The sequence below is a fragment of the Gymnodraco acuticeps genome, unplaced genomic scaffold (genome assembly GCF_902827175.1).
Source record: "Gymnodraco acuticeps unplaced genomic scaffold, fGymAcu1.1, whole genome shotgun sequence".
NCBI classification, from domain to species: Eukaryota; Metazoa; Chordata; class Actinopteri; order Perciformes; family Bathydraconidae; genus Gymnodraco; species Gymnodraco acuticeps.
Window position 1 is genome coordinate 28191 of NW_022990926.1, and position 19870 is coordinate 48060.

Here is a 19870-nt window from a genome sequence, read left to right on the forward strand (position 1 = left end):
TTCTTCCCATTACATGGATATAAAACATTCATAGTTTATTGAATATTAAGATGCCCTCAGACGCTGTTTCCTGAAGATGACGCGTTTTTCCCCCCGGTATCGGGTGTGCGGTGTAGAAGAGGTTTTAAGGTTTAAACGTGTCAAACTCTCATAAAGACCCAACTGTGTGTCAGTACAGATACATACACTACAACTTTTCTGTATCTGTCGTCATACAACTGCAACTTTGGAAAAACGGAATTGAAAAGTGGAGGAACGACTATTTACCTCTAGATTATTGGTTCAGATTGAACAACACATTACATAAGTAAACATGCATTTCGTATTAAAGTGTAACCATGAAGTAAACACCACCATTGGAATTATATTATGAGATTGAATAAAATAACTTTTAATAGTACACCAAGCATCCTGTGAACACAATGTTGGAACCTGCTTTTAACCACCTAAATGCATTTTCTCAAATGACATCATACATTTCTCAGTTTAGCTGTAACCGTTTACATTAAGTGTGAATCTAATTATTCACCTTCCAGCCAGTACGCTATCAACATTTGAAGTATGGACTTAAAATTAAACACCTTTATTTTGCTTTGATAAAATTAAACCTGATAATAATGTTCAATGTTTCAGTGAAAATAAACACTAGCTGCATGGAAGGTTAGAAATGCAATCCTTACATGTGTAAAATGTTAAACACTAACATGTACACAAGGCTTGTAAGCTAGTTATTGGACTAAAACACAAGATATCTTTAAGACGGACAGTAAGTCTGTGTTTATAATAGATCAGGTTACAAAGAATACACATTTTTAAACTTCAATTGAGAAAATGTGGACAAGCTCCATAGCCATTGCTTCAGGAGCTGGAGGGTCTGATAAAGAGGAAGTGTTCACTAACCGTTGGCAAAACACAAATAATGTTATATAACCCAGACCACAGGAAATGCATATCTCAAGGGAAGTGGTTAATAAATTGTACAGTGGGCATTGCTTCAGCAGTGAGACCAACATGAATGCTTTTCTTGGTTTAATATAATTTGAAGTATTTGTATTAGAAGCCAATTGTAATATATCACTGTGACGAATACTTTGACTACTGGGGGAAAGGAACACAAGTCGCAGTGACTTCTGGTGAGTAATAATTAAATATATATCAAGTGAAGACAATTCAACTTCTTTTAGGTTTATTGTTGCATTTTTCTATATTCTAACTCTGCTCATAAATAACATTAATCTGTAGCAAAAACAATATCACGGTGAATGTTAGGTATAAAGTAATTTACTGAATAGGTACCGTCATTTATTAGATAATATTAGCTATAAAATATTGTTGTACTAAGATCTATTGAAACATATCACTGTGACTACTACTTTGACTACTGGGGAAAAGGAACAATGGTGACCGTCACAACAGGTAACAAAAGCTTTTATGGTCTTTATATTGAAAATGTAATAATTACTCTATTGAATATATCATATTTAGATTTGGGAGCACCAAATGCATCTTTAAGGTGCTCATTTTTGTACGTTAGATGTGTTGACACATTACACTGTGCTACGGTGCTTTTGACTACTGGGGTAAAGGCACAATGGTTACAGTCACATCAGGTAAGGCACTCTTATTTTTCTTTCTCTAATATATTTAAATCTCAACGTAAATAAATTGGTAGTTAAAAAAAAAAAGGAATTTCTGACACCATGCAATTCATTCAATTCTGGGATACTGTGAGCCAAATCTGTTAAAATCAATACACTCAATTCAAAATGTTGAAAAGTGTCCTTGTTTGAAAAAGCCCAGGTAAACGTTTTCAGAGGGTAGATTGTCAGGGAACAGGTTTTTGTATGCAGAGGTTGATAACTTGTTGAACTGTGACTATGCTTTTGACTACTGGGGAAAAGGCACAATGGTCACCGTCAGCTCAGGTATGTCATTTTAATATTTCCAATTAGAGAATGAAATGCCTAATCATCTAACTAAAATACATATTGTCATTTTCATGTAGTCACAACTATTGGTCAGTTTTAAAACAGCCAAAAGTCCTTTGCAGCCTGATAGAGAATCTGAGAAAAACTTTACATGATTTTGTTCAGTTGTAAAGCAAGTCTAGCAACAGGTGTATATTTGAGCTTGATTGTAACTGCCGTAACTAAATTGTGTGACATTAAGTAAGGGACATTAAAGTAATGAGTTTTTGTGAGAAGTGTCAGTTGACTTTCATAACTGTGACAACTGGGCTTTCGACTACTGGGGAAAAGGCACTATGGTAACAGTGTCCTCAGGTAAGAATTTTACCATTTAAAGTCTACAACAAGGTGTTTTTCAGACTGCACAATATCATGTAAAGTTATTTTTTAGCATGTGAAGTCTAACTTAAAAAATAAAGCTTTGAATACACAGTCAGTGATATTCTCAGTAGGACACAATGGTGGATATTTGCGGTAACTAGCTTGGATTAACGCAAGCGGATTTAATAATATAGTGTGATTAATAAAAAATGAAGACAAACCTTTCCGCTCGCCATTAGATGTAGCCTTATAATACTAACAGCTAAGTAGATTCAGCACTGTGCTACTACGCAGCTTTTGATTACTGGGGAAAGGGTACAACGGTAACTGTTTCATCAGGTAAGAATCATTTCTTATTACCGCTACATTTGAGATTAAGAAATGGATGGTTAGTGACTTTAAACGTTCATCCATTTAACTCAAAAAGTTATTTAATTGAGGTAGGTTAAACATTGTCCAACAATCAAAATCTAGACGAAAGAGGGGAACATAAAAGGTCAGTGAAAGGATCATTTAAAATATAACGCAATCAGGACGGTGCTTTGTTACATTCAATTCATCAACTAAATTGTCTTATCACTGTTTTACCTAATGCCTGGTGAAAATGTCTGTTGTATACAATTTATTTGTAATTGTATTAACACGTATGTTATTTCTTTTTTCAGCCACTGCCACTGTCAATAAACCAACTGTGTTTCCTCTGATGCAATGTGGCTCCGGGACCGGAGACACAGTCACTCTCGGCTGCTTGGCCACCGGCTTCGCACCGTCTGCTCTGACCTACGGATGGAGCAAATATGGGGCAGACTTGCCCTTGACAGACTTCATTCAGTACCCACCCATACAGAAGAACAACCTCTATCAGGGTGTCAGTCAAATCCAAGTGAGTAGACAGGACTGGGATGCCAAGAAGAAATTCAAATGTACCGTGACACATGCAGCGGGAACGGCGCAGTGTGAATTCGTAAAACCAGGTAAGACCTTTGTTAAGTCAAATGTAAGTGTCTTAGTAGTTGATTAAAAATCTAGCAAATAAGTTTTCATGGTGGGAAAACAATGTTAATTATCTGTTCTTATTAAATTAAATTGTAGTAGTGTGCTTATCATAAATGTTAATTATGTGTTCTTATTCAATTGAATTAAATTGTCGCAGTGTGGTAATAATTAGGCCTACTTATACATGTATTCTTATTAAATTGTCGCAGTGTGGTAATAATAACTTGTGCATATTGTCAGAATGAATAGGGAGTGTAGTGTCGAAGAAAGTTTTACACTTTATAGTGCACTGCTACAAGGCTACTTTAGTCACTAATACTTAAGATACTGATAACATAAAATAAAATGTAAGATCAGTTGGTCACCAAGTAAGATAACTATTTAAATTCCAAAAATAACAAATTTAACAAATATTTAAACGAAAAATTGTGCTTCAAGGCGTTATATACAAAAGCTATTAAACAAGAGAGTTTATTAGATATGGCATCTTAAAACTAGTGTAAATCCTGTATATTGAAAATAAACAATTGAACAATTAACAATAAAAAGGAGGCAGCAAATAGCAGGAACACTTATGATAAGAACAATTCAACCTGTCAGTAAATATTCAAAACAAAGGAAGAGTGACTGTTAATTAAAGGCAATGTGGAATAAATATGTTTTAAGTTAACGGGAAAATGTTTACAGAGCTGTAATAGCCTTATAGTTTTGGTCCATTGTTAAATAAGACTGAGCTCAACCTTAACCTTTATAATGGTATACCGAGCTGCTGATTTTGTAATTCGTCAAATGAATGAATAGCGGTTTTAATTGTTCAAACAGACAGATATACTCCCATCTGTCATTTCAAAGGAACATTAACACAGGAGAGCATGAAAATAGAATTCATTGTTGCAAAATGATATGTGTGAAATAGTGTATCCTTAAATATTTTTGTTTTATAATAAGTAGGGATAACGGCCAAATCTTACAGTGAGGTGGGACGAGAAGGCTAAAGCTCAGCTGTTAACTTGGTCTATTTGTTTCATTTATAATTTACTGTACCTCTGCACCTGTTAAAAAAACAGATAACTGCTATATGTCCTGCTTCTTTCCGTCGATCTGCATTTTACAAATGTCTGTCTGCTTCCCCTTTTATCGATGTTGATTATTAACTTTAACTGTGTGTTCGCTTGCCCGAGCATCTAATGTATATGCAGAAGCAAGCATTACAGCTCTGTTTGTTACAAGTCTTTTATTTTTTAACTATTAACTTTATTTATTTTTCTGCAGTCTTTATTAACAAGCTACAGTAAGTGTTAAATGGAAGAGCATAATCACCATGTGAAATACAAAAAAAGTCATACACTCAAATATAATATATGTGAATATAATAAAAAATAAGCATTGTAGCACATTGTTCACATTTGCTTCTGCATATATATATGATTACCTGCTTCTGCAAACACATTTGTGTATATGTTTGTTTTTCAGTGGTGGCTTATAGAGTTCCAACTCTTAAAGTGTTAGCCTCCATTTCCTCTGAAGAAAGTGAGTCTTACCTCTCCTGCTTGGCCACTGATTTTTCACCTGACGAATATAAGTTCAAATGGCTGACAAACAATCAAGAAATCACAACCGAAATCCACGAGATGAAAACTCGTTCTGTGGAAAGAAAGGACGAGAATGGAACTTCACTGTACAGCGCAGCAAGTTTCCTCACGATGAATTCCAGTGACCCAACTTTGAAGATCCCAGTCACATGTCTGTTTGAGGGGAAAGGGGAAAAAGGTCCAAGTATGTTGAATAGAACGATCATCACAAAGACATGTCCAATTGGCCCTACCGGTAAATGACTACTTTATCTTTCAAAATTGTATACAAAGAGTTCAATTTTCATGTTTTTGCAGCAATCTCTGTTTAATAATTCTTCACTGTCTCCTCAAAAAGGCGGCACAGATTGTCCTGTAGCAGATGCGGATGTACATATCATCGAACCCTCAATGGAGGACATGTTATTACACCACAAAGGAACGGTATATTGTCAAGTCAAGGTTAACAAACCATCTCTGGAAAAGATTTCGTGGGAGACCGAGACTGGAAATCCAATACTTGGTGCTGACCCAATTACCAACCTTAAGGGCCGTAAGGGAGTATTTAATGCTGAACTTAGCATCACGTATGAAGAATGGATAAAGGGCACCAAGTTTGTCTGCAAGGTGGAACATAAAGATTGGATGGTGCCTCTTACAAAACCCTACCAAAGGATTAATGGTAAGAATCTATGGAGCAATTGTTCAAAACATGTTTTCAATTCCTCTTGTCATGCCATCAAACATAATGAGTGTTATTTTTTTGTGTATTATGTAGCAGGGATTTTCTTCTTTAGGCTTTCTATCTGTGGCCAGAGCCCTAATTGTTCTCTAATGCTTGCAGGAGGAACGACTCAGCGTCCATCAGTGTTTATGCTACCTCCCCTAGAACATACTAAAAAAGACACGGTGACCCTGACTTGCTTAGTGAAAGACTTCTACCCGAAGTATGTGTTTGTGGCTTGGCTTGTTGATGATCAGGAATCAGGCTTACCCTACAACACCACAAGCCCTATAGAAAATGAGGGATCCTATTCTGCTTATGGCCAGTTAACTCTCAGCACTGAACAGTGGAACGACAATGACACTGTTTATAGCTGTGTTGTTTACCATGAGTCTATGGTCAAAACAGGAACTAAAGCCATTGTCAGATCCATTGGGCACAGAACATTTGAAAGAACCAACCTGGTCAACCTCAACATGAACATCCCCGATACGTGCAAGACTCCCTGCAATTAGATGTGATTCTGTGTCACTGTGTCTTCGGCTGTTTGTTGTTTAATGTTTGTGCTTGTTATAATCACATTGTGTTTGTCGTTTTAATGCAGATTCAAAATAAAAAAAAGCTCTTTGCAACTCAGTTGTTGTATGTCGCATGCTGTTTATGTCTTTATTATTTAATATTAGTTTGATCTCCATGTTTGTCATACTTTAAGTGTAGAGTCACAGTGCTCTCCTAATGCAACAGACATTAGGTTAAGCCATCCGTAATTAAAATAGATCAAATTTAACAACATCACCTCACAAAATCTAATGAAGAAAATCTATTTGTTTATTGTTTTTTGTATACATAGTATTACCGTTGTTTGTGTGACTTGTCTTTGTGTATGTGTGTTTCTACTACTGGGTCTTGCAGCCCGACATAAGACAAATAGTCATTCACGGCCAAACTCCAGCTCTATGGTCGAATAATGAATTGACTTATTCACAAGCCAGGTCATGATACATAAAGGGGTCTTTCAAAAGCAATTCAAGATCATTGTAGGATGACTTTAATTATCATAATCAATTTTAGTGGGACCTTTAGCCCAGCCTTTTACACTTACAATAATGTAGTTACATTATTTTTAATTTGTAGTTAAACTTGGATTGTCTGACATTGATTTGCTGTAGTTTCACACTGACCTGAGGTTATTAAGAGTGGGGGAGGGAAGTGATTATGATATGGTAACCATCTCATGAGCTATTTTGAATCTGCATTAAAACGACAAACACAATGTAATATAACAAGCACAAACATTAAACAACAAACAGCCGAAGACACAGTGACACAGAATCACATCTAATTGCAGGGAGTCTTGCACGTATCGGGGATGTTCATGTTGAGGTTGACCAGGTTGGTTCTTTCAAATGTTCTGTGCCCAATGGATCTGACAATGGCTTTAGTTCCTGTTTTGACCATAGACTCGTGGTAAACAACACAGCTATACACAGTGTCATTGTCGTTCCACTGTTCAGTGCTGAGAGTTAACTGGCCATAAGCAGAATAGAATCCCTGGTTTTCTATAGGGCTTGTGGTGTTGTATTGTAAGCCTGATTCCTGATCATCAACAAGCCAAGCCACAAACACATACTTCGGGTAGAAGTCTTTCACTAAGCAAGTCAGGGTCACCATTTCTTTTTTAGTATGTAATAGGGGAGGTAGCATAAACACTGATGGACGCTGAGTCGTTCCTCCTGCAAGCATTAAAGAACAATTAGGGCTCTGGCCACAGATAGAAGGCCTAAAGAAGAAAATCCCTGCTACATAATACACAAAAAAATAACACGTGTTTGATGGCATGACAAGAGGAATTGAAAATATGTTTTGAACAATTGCTCCATAGATTCTTACCATTAATCCTTTGGTAGGGTTTTGTAAGAGGCACCATCCAATCTTTATGTTCCACCTTGCAGACAAACTTGGTGCCCTTTATCCATTCTTCATACGTGATGGTAAGTTCAGCATCAAATACTCCCTTATGGCCCTTAAGGTTGGTAATTGGGTCAGCACCAAGTATTGGATTTCCAGTCTCGGTCTCCCACGAAATCTTTTCCAGAGATGGTTTGTTAACCTTGACTTGACAATATACCGTTCCTTTGTGGTGTAATAACATGTCCTCCATTGAGGGTTTGATGATATGTACATCCGCATCTGCTACAGGACAATCTGTGCCGCATTTTTTAAATGAGGACACAGTGAAGAATTATCCTACTAGTGTTTTGTATTGTTTTACGTCATGTAGGAGAGTTTTTCAGTCTTACCATTAATCCTTTGGTAGGATCTTGTAAGTGGTGTCATCTAATCTTTATGTTCCACCTTGCAGACAAACTTGGTGCCCTTTGTCCATGCCACACATGTGATGGTAAGTTCAGCATCAAATACTCCCTTACGGCCCTTAAGGTTGGTAATTGGGTCAGCACCAAGTATTGGATTTCCAGTCTTGGTCTCCCACGAAATCTCATCCAGAGATGGTTTGTTAACCTTGACTTGACAATATACCGTTCCTTTGTGGTGTAATAACATGTCCTCCATTGAGGGTTTGATGATATGTACATCCGCATCTGCTACAGGACAATCTGTGCCGCATTTTTTAAATGAGGACACAGTGAAGAATTATCTTACTAGTGTTGTGTATTGTTTTTACGTCATGTAGGAGAGTTTTTCAGTCTTACCATTAATCCTTTGGTAGGATCTTGTAAGTGGTGTCATCTAATCTTTATGTTCCACCTTGCAGACAAACTTGGTGCCCTTTGTCCATGCCACACATGTGATGGTAAGTTCAGCATCAAATACTCCCTTACGGCCCTTAAGGTTGGTAATTGGGTCAGCACCAAGTATTGGATTTCCAGTCTTGGTCTCCCACGAAATCTCATCCAGAGATGGTTTGTTAACCTTGACTTGACAATATACCGTTCCTTTGTGGTGTAATAACATGTCCTCCATTGAGGGTTTGATGATATGTACATCCGCATCTGCTACAGGACAATCTGTGCAGCCTTTTTTAAATGAGGACACAGTGAAGAATTATCTTACTAGTGTTGTGTATTGTTTTTACGTCATGTAGGAGAGTTTTTCAGTCTTACCATTAATCCTTTGGTAGGATCTTGTAAGTGGTGTCATCTAATCTTTATGTTCCACCTTGCAGACAAACTTGGTGCCCTTTATCCATTCTTCATACGTGATGGTAAGTTCAGCATCAAATACTCCCTTATGGCCCTTAAGGTTGGTAATTGGGTCAGCACCAAGTATTGGATTTCCAGTCTCGGTCTCCCACGAAATCTTATCCAGAGATGGTTTGTTAACCTTGACTTGACAATATACCGTTCCTTTGTGGTGTAATAAAATGTCCTCCATTGAGGGTTTGATGATATGTACATCCGCATCTGCTACAGGACAATCTGTGCCGCATTTTTTAAATGAAGAGACAGTGAATAATTATCTTACTAGTGTTTTGTATTGTTTTTACGTCATGTAGGAGAGTTTTTCAGTCTGTGGCTTCTGATCTGGTTTCATTTTCTCGTGTTTTACATTTGTTTCATGTCCTGTCTATTTTGTATGTATTCATGCTATATTTTTATACAGTTGTTGATGTACAGCACTTTGTTCAACTCTGTTGTTTTTAAATGTGCTATAGAAATCAAATGGATTGGATACTTTAAGTGTAGAGTCACAGTGCTCTCCTAATGCAACACACATTAGGTTAAGCCATCCGTGTGTTAAGCAGTGATTAAAATAGATCAAATTTAACAACATCACCTCACAAAATCTAATGAAGAAAATCTATTTGTTTATTGTTTTTTGTATACATAGTATTACCATTGTTTGTGTGACTTGTCTTTGTCTATGTGTGTTTCTACTACTGGGTCTTGCAGCCCGACATAAGACAAATAGTCATTCACGGCCAAACTCCAGCTCTATGGTCGAATAATGAATTGACTGATTCACAAGCCAGGTCATGATACATAAAGGGGTCTTTCAAAAGCCAGTCAAGATCATTGTAGGATGACTTTAATTATCATAATCAATTTTAGTGGGACCTTTAGCCCAGCCTTTTACACTTACAATAATGTATACAGTTAAATTATTTAAATTTGTAGTTAAACTTGGATTGACTGACATTGATTTACTGTAGTTTCACACTGACCTGAGGTTATTAAGAGTGGGGGAGGGAAGTGATTATGATATGGTAACCATCTCATGAGCTACTGTTTTAAAGCTGGGTTTGTCTCAGGCAATAACTGAATAATTTCTGTACATCCAGACTCCAACCAAACGAACATTGACGAAGAAGAAGATAACATGGGAAGCACAGCCATCACCTTCATCCTTCTCTTCCTCATCACTCTGCTGTTCGCCATTGGAACCACTGCTTTCAAGGTAATAATGAGTTGATTAGGTAATGATGTGGATTGAATTCAGCCAGAAAAAGACAACTGAGTAAATAGTTGGATGTCTTCAAACAACACTAAGGGGTGGACAGAAAACTCCACTAATATGAGAAGTTACAAAGGATGCATGTAGTGAATAGACGTTGTAAATTAAATGTCAGAATACGTGATAATAATACGTGATAGTAATCATATCATAACTGCCTTATTGTGAATTGGCTAGAATCAGGCAACAAGATAGGCAGCATGATACAGGGGTTATGATTCATAAATTAACATAAGCAATACTATTTATTGTAATCTTATTTTATAAAAAACTTTTAAATAGTAAAGAACAACCAGCCATATGCATAAAATCTGAGTAAAACTAATTGTACGCGATCAGAACCGTGGGATTTGCATTTGCATTATTCACAGCTGCTTTAAAGTTGATCTAAGTATTTTTTTGCAATCTGAGCAAAGGAATGAACTTTTGCTTAAGAGTAATACAACTAGGATTCTTTAGGTAAACAAATTAAATAAAAACAAAGTTTAACCCTTGTGTTGTGTTCGAAAGCTGTTACCGTTCATGGTGTTCACGGGTCAATTTTGACCCATGATTTATCTAAGTCCAAAACAGTCAAAAATAATGACTATCATCCAATATTGTTTTATCTACATCATAACTAACTTATTATGCATTCATAACCATATAATCCTGTTGTCATTTTATTGTATGGCACCAAAACACATTACACCACATATTTAAGTAAAAAATGTGATTCAATTAAATCATTATATTCCCTATAGTGAAGACAGTGGATCATTACGTTATCTGACTATAATAGACTAATATTAGAATACAATTTCCCCCAAAAAAGTTGTTAACACTTTATATTATTAACTACAGTAACCTCTGTGGTGTCTAAAGTCAAATATGAATCTTGATTGGGGCAACAAAAAATACTAGAGCTTAGTTATTATATCATTTTAACTTGAAACGTGTCACGGGAGACCCGAACACTTAAATGGAACTTGGACTATAAATAAAACATGTGTAGTCTTTTTGAGAATTAATACAGTATCGCCAAAGATAACCTCACATTATTTATATTTTCTTTATAGTAAATATAGTAATGTTTTTAATAAAAGGTAGTAATACATTATTAAAGAGTTTTTAGCAAAAGTCCCAATATCAATGATGTAGGCATGTTAAGGGGCGGACACAGATCCTACAGTACTTTAAAATAGAAAAAAATCCCTTTTTACGTAAATAGTTTTAAAGACTTTTCTACCGAGATGTTAAGTCAACCCTATGGTAACCATCATACTTAAAGTTTTGTCTTAACATTTTATTGAGTGTTGAATATTATCTTTCACATAGATTAATGAAGCTTAATGAATGAAATGAGAACAGCATACTATACCATAAGCCAGTTGTAACACTAAGTATTGATACCATTTATTGATACAGTTATTATTAGTTATTTCTAATCCATTTTCTTTTGTCTTTTCAGGTTAAATGAAACGAGGTGAACTTTCTGTAAAAAAAAAAGAAAAGGGGGGGGTTTCACATTTCTTTCTTATAAACTCATGGTACCATGTAAGTTATCACAACTGTCCTTTATCATTTTTCTTAAAAGAGCTTTGTGTGTTTTTGAAAAATAAATATTTCATTAAAGATAACCATTGACGTTGCTCTTGACATTTTTTCGTAACCTACCCAGCACCTGGAATCAACAGCCCATGTTAAACTCATTATGTAAATGTCTAAATGTAAATTTATTTTTTACAGTTAGTAAGTTCTCAAGTCTATTATTAATGGAATTGAGAACTAAAACCTTTATCAAAGTCATGAGAAGTCATGTAAAATCTATGTGAAAACTGATATGAGACATTTAAATGTGCACATCGTTTCTTTTACTGCATAACCACACCTCCACACCTGGTGTCTGTCATGCACCATTGCTCTTGGCAGTGTTTCACTTCTGTATTTTGGTACTTTTTTGGGACCTGGGTGTTACTCAATGCTTCCGCTTGCTGCTTGCCCTGATCACTCTGCCCTGTCATTCTGCAACATCTGTGCAACAGACTTCAAGCCTCGTCTCCACCTGACTGTAAGACACCAGACCATGTAAAAGTACAACTCTGCCACCTAGCCTTATATGAATATAATACACTTAGATATGAAAAAACGCAGTTGGTAACTTGACTAAAAAGGTATGTATATCATAAAAGACTAAATCATCTTATATTTGAAAATTGTCCACATCTAACTTTTAGAATGAGGCAAGTAATGGATATTTTCTCTATCTCAGTACAGCGGATTGTCCCTCCAAATATCACACTACACCCTTTGTGGGAAGGTGAATTTGGGGCCTCACCAGTCAGACTCATCTGCACCCTAAGTGGCTACTTCCCTGACGGACTGACAGTGGAGTGGAAGCAGGACAACATACATCTAACTAATGTGGGTACCCAGAAGGAGTTGCAGAGTGTGGAAAGAGTGGAGAACACCTTCAGTTTAAGCAGCGAGATTGTGCCGAATATCACAGAGTGGGCAGGTGGCTCAATTTATACATGCAAGTCCGTTCAAAACAATACGGAATTTATAAAAACAACAAGTATTTGTCAACGTAAGTACAGCTACTACTTCACAGCACAATGACAACAATAAGGAGTGTTAATGAGAACATGTATAGACAAGTGTGTTTTTGGTTCCTGCAGTCCATGCAAGTGCCCCTCCCTCCATCCATGTGGAGATCCCCAGCTTCAAGACTGTAATGATGGCAGGATCCACGGTGAACGCTACATGTTTGGTCCACACTATGTTTAAAGCCAAGGTGACCTGGCTGATGGATGATGAAGTGACAGAAAGTAGCTCAGTGCAGAGTAACACAACTCATATTCTCAGTGAAGTGACGCTGAACTCAACTCGATGGAAACAACTTGTCTTTCTGACATGTAAAGCAGACCATAAGTGCTTCTCATCCACTGAGAAGACTGTGAATGTTACAGGTATGATTACTATACTATATGAATAATAGATGTCTTTGACAACTAAATACATAAAACAATAGAATCTGCTTTATTTTCTTCTATATCATCCAGGGCCTGCAGTTACAGCTCCATTGGTTGGCATCAGGAGATCTCTAAAGGATTTTCTGGAAGGAGAAAGTGCTGTGCTGAAGTGTGACGTCACAAAGCTCTCATCCCATGACCTGTACGTCACTTTTCAGACCAACAGTGTTGACATTCCTGACCAACATTATGTCGATCTTCCTCAAGCCCCAGGCCTCCATTCAATCAGTACAAGTTTCTCTGTCCCTCAAAGTTACTGGAAGGAAAATGCAAAGTTCACCTGCAAAGTGAACCAAGGCTTCTCCAACAGCTTTGAATCAAACTCCATTGGCAGTATTTTTGGTGAGAGAAGTAATACTTTCTTCCTTGATGACAGTTGCCATGTTTTAAACCTAAAATATTCACTTATTGTTTAATTGGTGCATTGATACATCTCATTTTCAGTGGAGCCATCAGTGGAACTTCTCCTGGCCCCCAGTGAAGAATCAGGACCCCAGATACTCTCGTGCTCTGGATCGGGCTTCGACCCACAAATCAAATGGTCTCCTGAGTCTCAGCAAAGCTCTCCATCAACTAATAAAATCAGCATGGATGCAGATGGACGTGTGGCGGTAACCAGTCAACTTCAGATCCCTCAATCAGAGTGGAGCACAGGGAAGGTCTTCACTTGTGAAGTTTCTGACAAGTTTCTGGAAAAAACTGTGAGAAAGGACATCAGTGTCTGCTCAGGTAAAACTAAGTGGAGACTCAAAACTCCAACCATCTACTATGAACCATTTGACCAATCAAAACGTGTTTCAAAAACATTTGTTTAAGTATTGTGTCAGTATAATCTTAGAATATAAAAAAGTATTTACAAAGGTATCATTGAATAGCATTTTGGTGTTGCATCATAATGTTTTTTTCCTTGTTTCCTATCAGCTTGTTCAAGTGCCCCTCCCTCCATCCATGTGGAGATCCCCAGCTTCAAGACTGTAATGATGGCAAGATCCTTGGGTGAAAGCTACATGTTTGGTCCACACTATGTTTAAGCCAAGGTGACTGGCTGATGGGTGATGAAGTGACAGAAAGTAGCTCAGTGCAGAGTAACAACACACTCATATTCTCAGTGAAGTGACGCTGACCTCAAGTCGATGGAAACAACTTGTCTTTCTGACATGTAAAGCAGACCATAAGTGCTTCTCATCCACTGAGAAGACTGTGAATGTTACAGGTATGATTACTATACTATATGAAAATAGATGTCTTTGACAACTAATACATAAAACAATAGAATCTGCTTTATTTTCTTCTATATCATCCAGGGCCTGCAGTTACAGCTCCATTGGTTGGCATCAGGAGATCTCTAAAGGATTTTCTGGAAGGAGAAAGTGCTGTGCTGAAGTGTGACGTCACAAATATCTCATCCCATGACCTGTACGTCACTTTTCAGACCAACAGTGTTGACATTCCTGACCAACATTATGTCGATCTTCCTCAAGCCCCAGGCCTCCATTCAATCAGTACAAGTTTCTCTGTCCCTCAAAGTTACTGGAAGGAAAATGCAAAGTTCACCTGCAAAGTGAACCAAGGCTTCTCCAACAGCTTTGAATCAAACTCCATTGGCAGTATTTTTGGTGAGAGAAGTAATACTTTCTTCCTTGATGACAGTTGCCATGTTTTAAACCTAAAATATTCACTTATTGTTTAATTGGTGCATTGATACATCTCATTTTTCAGTGGAGCCATCAGTGGAACTTCTCCTGGCCCCCAGTGAAGAATCAGGACCCCAGATACTCTCGTGCTCTGGATCGGGCTTCGACCCACAAATCAAATGGTCTCCTGAGTCTCAGCAAAGCTCTCCATCAACTAATAAAATCAGCATGGATGCAGATGGACGTGTGGCGGTAACCAGTCAACTTCGGATCCCTCAATCAGAGTGGAGCATAGGGAAGGTCTTCACTTGTGAAGTTTCTGACAAGTTTCTGGAAAAAACTGTGAGAAAGGACATCAGCATCTGCTCAGGTAAAATGAAAATCAGTAATCATACCCTTGCAGTAAGTGTACATTAAACATGTTTTTGAATTTGAATCCTTTATCCCACAATCATTACTTGATTGGTGTTGCATGTGCTCCCCCTTTAAATGTCTTGTTCCCTTTTTACAGTAACTCCAGCATCATCTATGACAGTTGGTGTGTATGTTCAGGGACCACCACTCCAGGAGCTTATGAACAAGAGACGGGTACATATCACCTGTCTTCTGGTCGGCCCGTCTCTTAGTGATTTCTCTGTCAATTGGAAAGTAGATGGCAGTAATTCCCCGAGTGCCCTTGAGGAGCCACCAGTGAGTCACAGCAATGGGACAGAGACTTTGTGGAGCTCTCTGATTGTGTCGGTGGAGGATTGGCGCGCATATAAAAATGTGTCTTGTGAGGCAACGCACCGATGTTCCAACAAGGGCTACGTGGATCATATAAGCAAAAGCAGAGGTAGTGTTATGCATAAAAAGCATATGATTTGTTGTGATTGCTTATAGCTGTTTCTAAACATAATTTGAGAAGGCATCAGAACCCTCCATAAAAAAATCCTACAAGTTGTTTGATGATAAATGGTCATAATATAATTCTCTATTTCCTCTTGCCTTCTTTTTCCGTTTATAAAGACATGTACCAACCAACAGTGAAGATAATACAACCGACTACCTCTGAACTGTCTACATCAGAAGTCAACGCACTAATTTGCGAAGTTTCTGGATTTTTCCCGGCCAACATCATAGTGAACTGGGAAGAGAATGACCGGAGACTCCCCTCTACTCGTTACACCAACAGTCCTACATGGAAGTACTCCGGGAGCAGCACTTATTCAATGAGCAGCAAACTTTCAAAAACTGACGACGACAATGAGTATTCTTGTGTTGTTACGCATGAGTCATCTGAAAAACCTTTTAAAAGCACTATGAAGGATGTTTTCGGTGAGCTGTGTATAACTTTTAGTAAAATTGCAGTTGTTTATCATAATGGAGATGTGTAAGATCAAAGGGGGGCCGGACGCCTGGATTTTCATAATGACAGAATGTTGTTGATCGTATAAGCTAAAATACGACACTCCAAAATTATTTATTTTGACCGTAGACCGCGTTTGTCCACCGTAGCTTGCTCATAATGTTGCAGAGTAAGCAAAAAGGTTAAAGAAGTGACTATAAGCATTTCTTCCAATCAGAGCAGACTTTGTTTGACCGGAGGGGAGAGAGAGATAAGCACTAACATGTAGCCAGAGATTATCAGAAGAACACTTTTCTAGTAGGAACTATGGTATATCCCCTCTAAATACAGGTGTTTCTTGATTTTGTTATAATCCAAATACAAATTAATTCAAAAATAACTGTCATGATCCTTTTCTCCAGCCACAGTGACATACAGCAAACCTTCGGCCACCATTCTCCAGGGCTCTGGTGAACTTGTTTGCTTGGTCTTTGGCTACAGTCCAGCTTCCATAAACATCACTTGGTTCCTCGATGACAGCAGGGACAACTGTTTGCACTACAACACTAGTGAACCCCACCGAGGCCCCACAGGGACCGTTCAGCATCCAAAGCACCTTAGTCTGTCTCAAGTCATCAGGTTACCTGGGGGCAACATCACCTGCAGGGTGACGCATTCAAACCACCAGGCATATCCCTGAATTGCATTAAACCAGGTGCGAGTTTGTTATGATTCCCATGTCTTTGTTGCAAATGAAAAAGGTCAAACCGTCTATTTGCAAGATAATATATTTTAACATTCTCTCTTTCGGTGTGTGTCCTATCAATGTAGTATTTGTCGTGTCACACCACAACATTTAAATGCCACATCTCATTTTATGATTCACTAGACAACTGGAGGGACTGTAACCTATTTTCCTAGAGGACATCCTGCATGCCAGATGTGAACCAGAAAACCGGTGTTGAAGGCTGGTATTTGGCTTTCACTTTTCTCCGTGTTTCCTCATCTCCTTCATCTATGGTGTCTTTGCTACCATGTTTAAGGTAAGATAAAACATGTAGTATGATGGGGAATTTAAAGTAACTGTTCTTGAAATTCCCTTTTTTTTATATTTTTGATTCAAAACAGTCACCAGCTCCTGACAACTTCCCTCTGCTTTCTCTTTTCAGACTAAATGATGATACCATTTTATGATCCAAATGTGGACTTTTGAGGATTTGTAATGGCATGTGGCATACAATGTTAAAGTGTCATGGATTTTCATTTTTAAATATCTATCGTTAGAAAACTGTTTTAGACTATATTATTTTTTGTCTGTATATGTTTCATTCTGTATTTGGTGTGGACACATGATTGCATTTTTAAAATAAAAAATAACATTTGAAAAACACACTTTGTTCTTACCTGCCTCTATGATCTAAATAATCACAAATGATGACATGACACAATCATATCAGTACAATACAGTACACTAGTCACATTGCAAACACTCCTGTGTTACTCAGATTGTCCACTAGAGGTAGACAAGGCTTCACATGCAGCAGTGGTGATTGGCCACCTCTATGTAAACAAGAGTTATGTAGTATTTTTAAGATGCTGACAGGTCTGAACTGCACTTACTTAGTGGTATGATACAGTGGTGCATTCACTTGCAGACACACACAGAGACTGTTTTTATGTCTTCTCCTTTCCATACACACACACAGTCACGTAAATGTGCACACTACGTCTTTGAGTTAGAGCTGCGTGTTTGTGTCTGCATTTGTGTACCTTGTGGGTTTTGAAGGAATTCACATCTGGGAGGGATGACACGAGCACATTAAGGCTTACTATTGGCTTCCTCTGGAGTGATCTGGCACTGCGTGTGCCCTGATTGGCTGGGGATCCTTTGGCAGCCAGCCCAAATCTGTGACACTGTTGCTGGGATGGAGTCATAGCATGCTGCTGCCAGTCTAATTGCCAAGGCCCCCTCAACAGGGAAGCAGGGCACTATTCCCAGCAGGCTGCCTGACAGCGTCTCACTGTCTAACAGCGCCATACCCCACTTCCTCCTATGCCAGGCCTCACCCCCTCTGGGTCCTAACATGACCCCTTCCGTGAATCCATGTGAACCAGGGACACGTAACAGTCAACCTCACATAGGAGAATTATTTTCTTTCTTCAACTATTGTTAAAGCACAACAAAGTGAGGTAGGCTACTTCGCTACAAACTCCAGTGTACTGAAAAGCTCTCAGCGTTGAACTTGTTGAACTGATTGTGATATAATGGAGCGCTGGGCGATATGTAGAAAATCACCATATAGGCTAAGGCTACGTGATTTCACATCTCAATACTGATAGAGCATTTTCCCTGCTTGCATAAAGTCTATCTCAAATAACCACACGGTAAGTCTATTTTTGAATACGTCTGTGTAAATTAAATACTTGACAAATGAGAGATTTATCTTATCATATCCCACCTTAGAGTTATCAATAGAGAAGCAGACTGTTGAGCATTAAGACATTTTTGTAACATTTCCTTTTTGACCATATCAGTTTGAAATCAAATATGGTAAGGATAAATGATATACAAAAAACATCACTATTATCACATAAAGAATGTGATTTAGTCTAATGAATATTTCCGTATTATATTTAGCGACACTGATATAGCTGAGGTTATGGTTATGGTATCTCTATTCTTCACAAAAACAGGCAATGCATTCAGGAGGGGAATTAGCTGTCTTCAATAACCTGTAAAATGTACACATCATCTTGAGGCATATGTACAGATACCTTCTACAATGCATTTGAGTTAAATGACAGTATTGAAGGGAAGGGAACAAAATCTAACCAAAACCTAAACCTCTACACTCCACCTCTAGATAAAGCATCTTGATCTCAGTACTTTGTGTCCTTCTTACTGTTACAATTGCTTCAAAAATTATGAATTAAAGTAAATCAAAGAAAACCACATTATGCCACTAAATAATTGCCAAAAAGGAATGCAAATAAACTGATGCTCTGTTTATAAGCTTCCGAGGTAAAATGTCAAGAGGCAATACTGCCAACCAAATTTGCAAAGGCAAAACAAGAGAATGATACAAAACCTGTGTGCTATGATCTCAAAGACATAACTATGAAGATCTCTGGGGAAATGCCTAATAACTGTGTATAGTGGTATAACATGACCCTAAAATATAACAATGTAAAGATAAAAGCAGAGAACCCCACTTATTCGGATAATATTTGCATGTGTTCACCATCACTTACACCGTTTGTCTCTAAAAAAAGAGCCAAAGTGTTTTTTAACAAGAGAAATTCAAGCATATGTTTTTTAAGTTCATCCATTTGGTGTGCAGAGCACTAATACAATAGCTTTTGTGCTATTCCATCACAAATAAATATTTGGGGAGCAATTGGCTGTTTTGATCAGTAAAACATTAAATAAATTGTACTGGTGATATTTACAAATAATATTAGGTATGATACTATGTCACGATTAGCAACCAGAGATTTCAATATACAAGGCTACCCAATACATATTTAAATCACTGTTGTAACAAACAACAAATGGCATTACAAATTGTAATTATAACAAATTGTGCATGTTTAGTTATAAACACTGCCAGCAGGTGGCAGTATTCTACTAACAATATTGACTTATAATGTCACCAATAGGCCTTTTTTTCACATTTTACGTTTTCACATGTCCCAGAAATTAATCAAATTAATTAGCATTAAGCTAGCCACTTTAACACTTCCATGTCCGATAGTAATAGTAAAATAGAGCCATAATCGTGTTAATAATAACATCTGTGCTTTTAATTCCATTATGATCTAAAAGCAACCGCAAATATCAGG

At 37.5% G+C, this 19870-nt stretch overlaps 1 protein-coding gene across 1 annotated transcript; it reads left to right on the top strand.

The window, feature by feature from the left end:
* Window positions 1-1713: 1713 nt before the first annotated feature.
* Window positions 1714-17079, top strand: LOC117558112. The gene is given in 23 exon segments (XM_034234103.1): window positions 1714-1925; window positions 2954-3262; window positions 4758-5111; window positions 5214-5537; window positions 5700-6088; window positions 7942-7980; window positions 8353-8391; window positions 8764-8802; window positions 9751-9790; window positions 9880-9995; window positions 12204-12621; window positions 12713-13003; window positions 13097-13408; window positions 13511-13795; window positions 13988-14052; window positions 14054-14279; window positions 14371-14682; window positions 14786-15070; window positions 15212-15535; window positions 15709-16017; window positions 16450-16721; window positions 16949-17018; window positions 17021-17079. Coding segments are annotated over 23 exon segments (4896 nt in total). The 5' UTR covers window positions 1714-1906.
* The last annotated feature ends 2791 nt before the right edge of the window (window positions 17080-19870 follow it).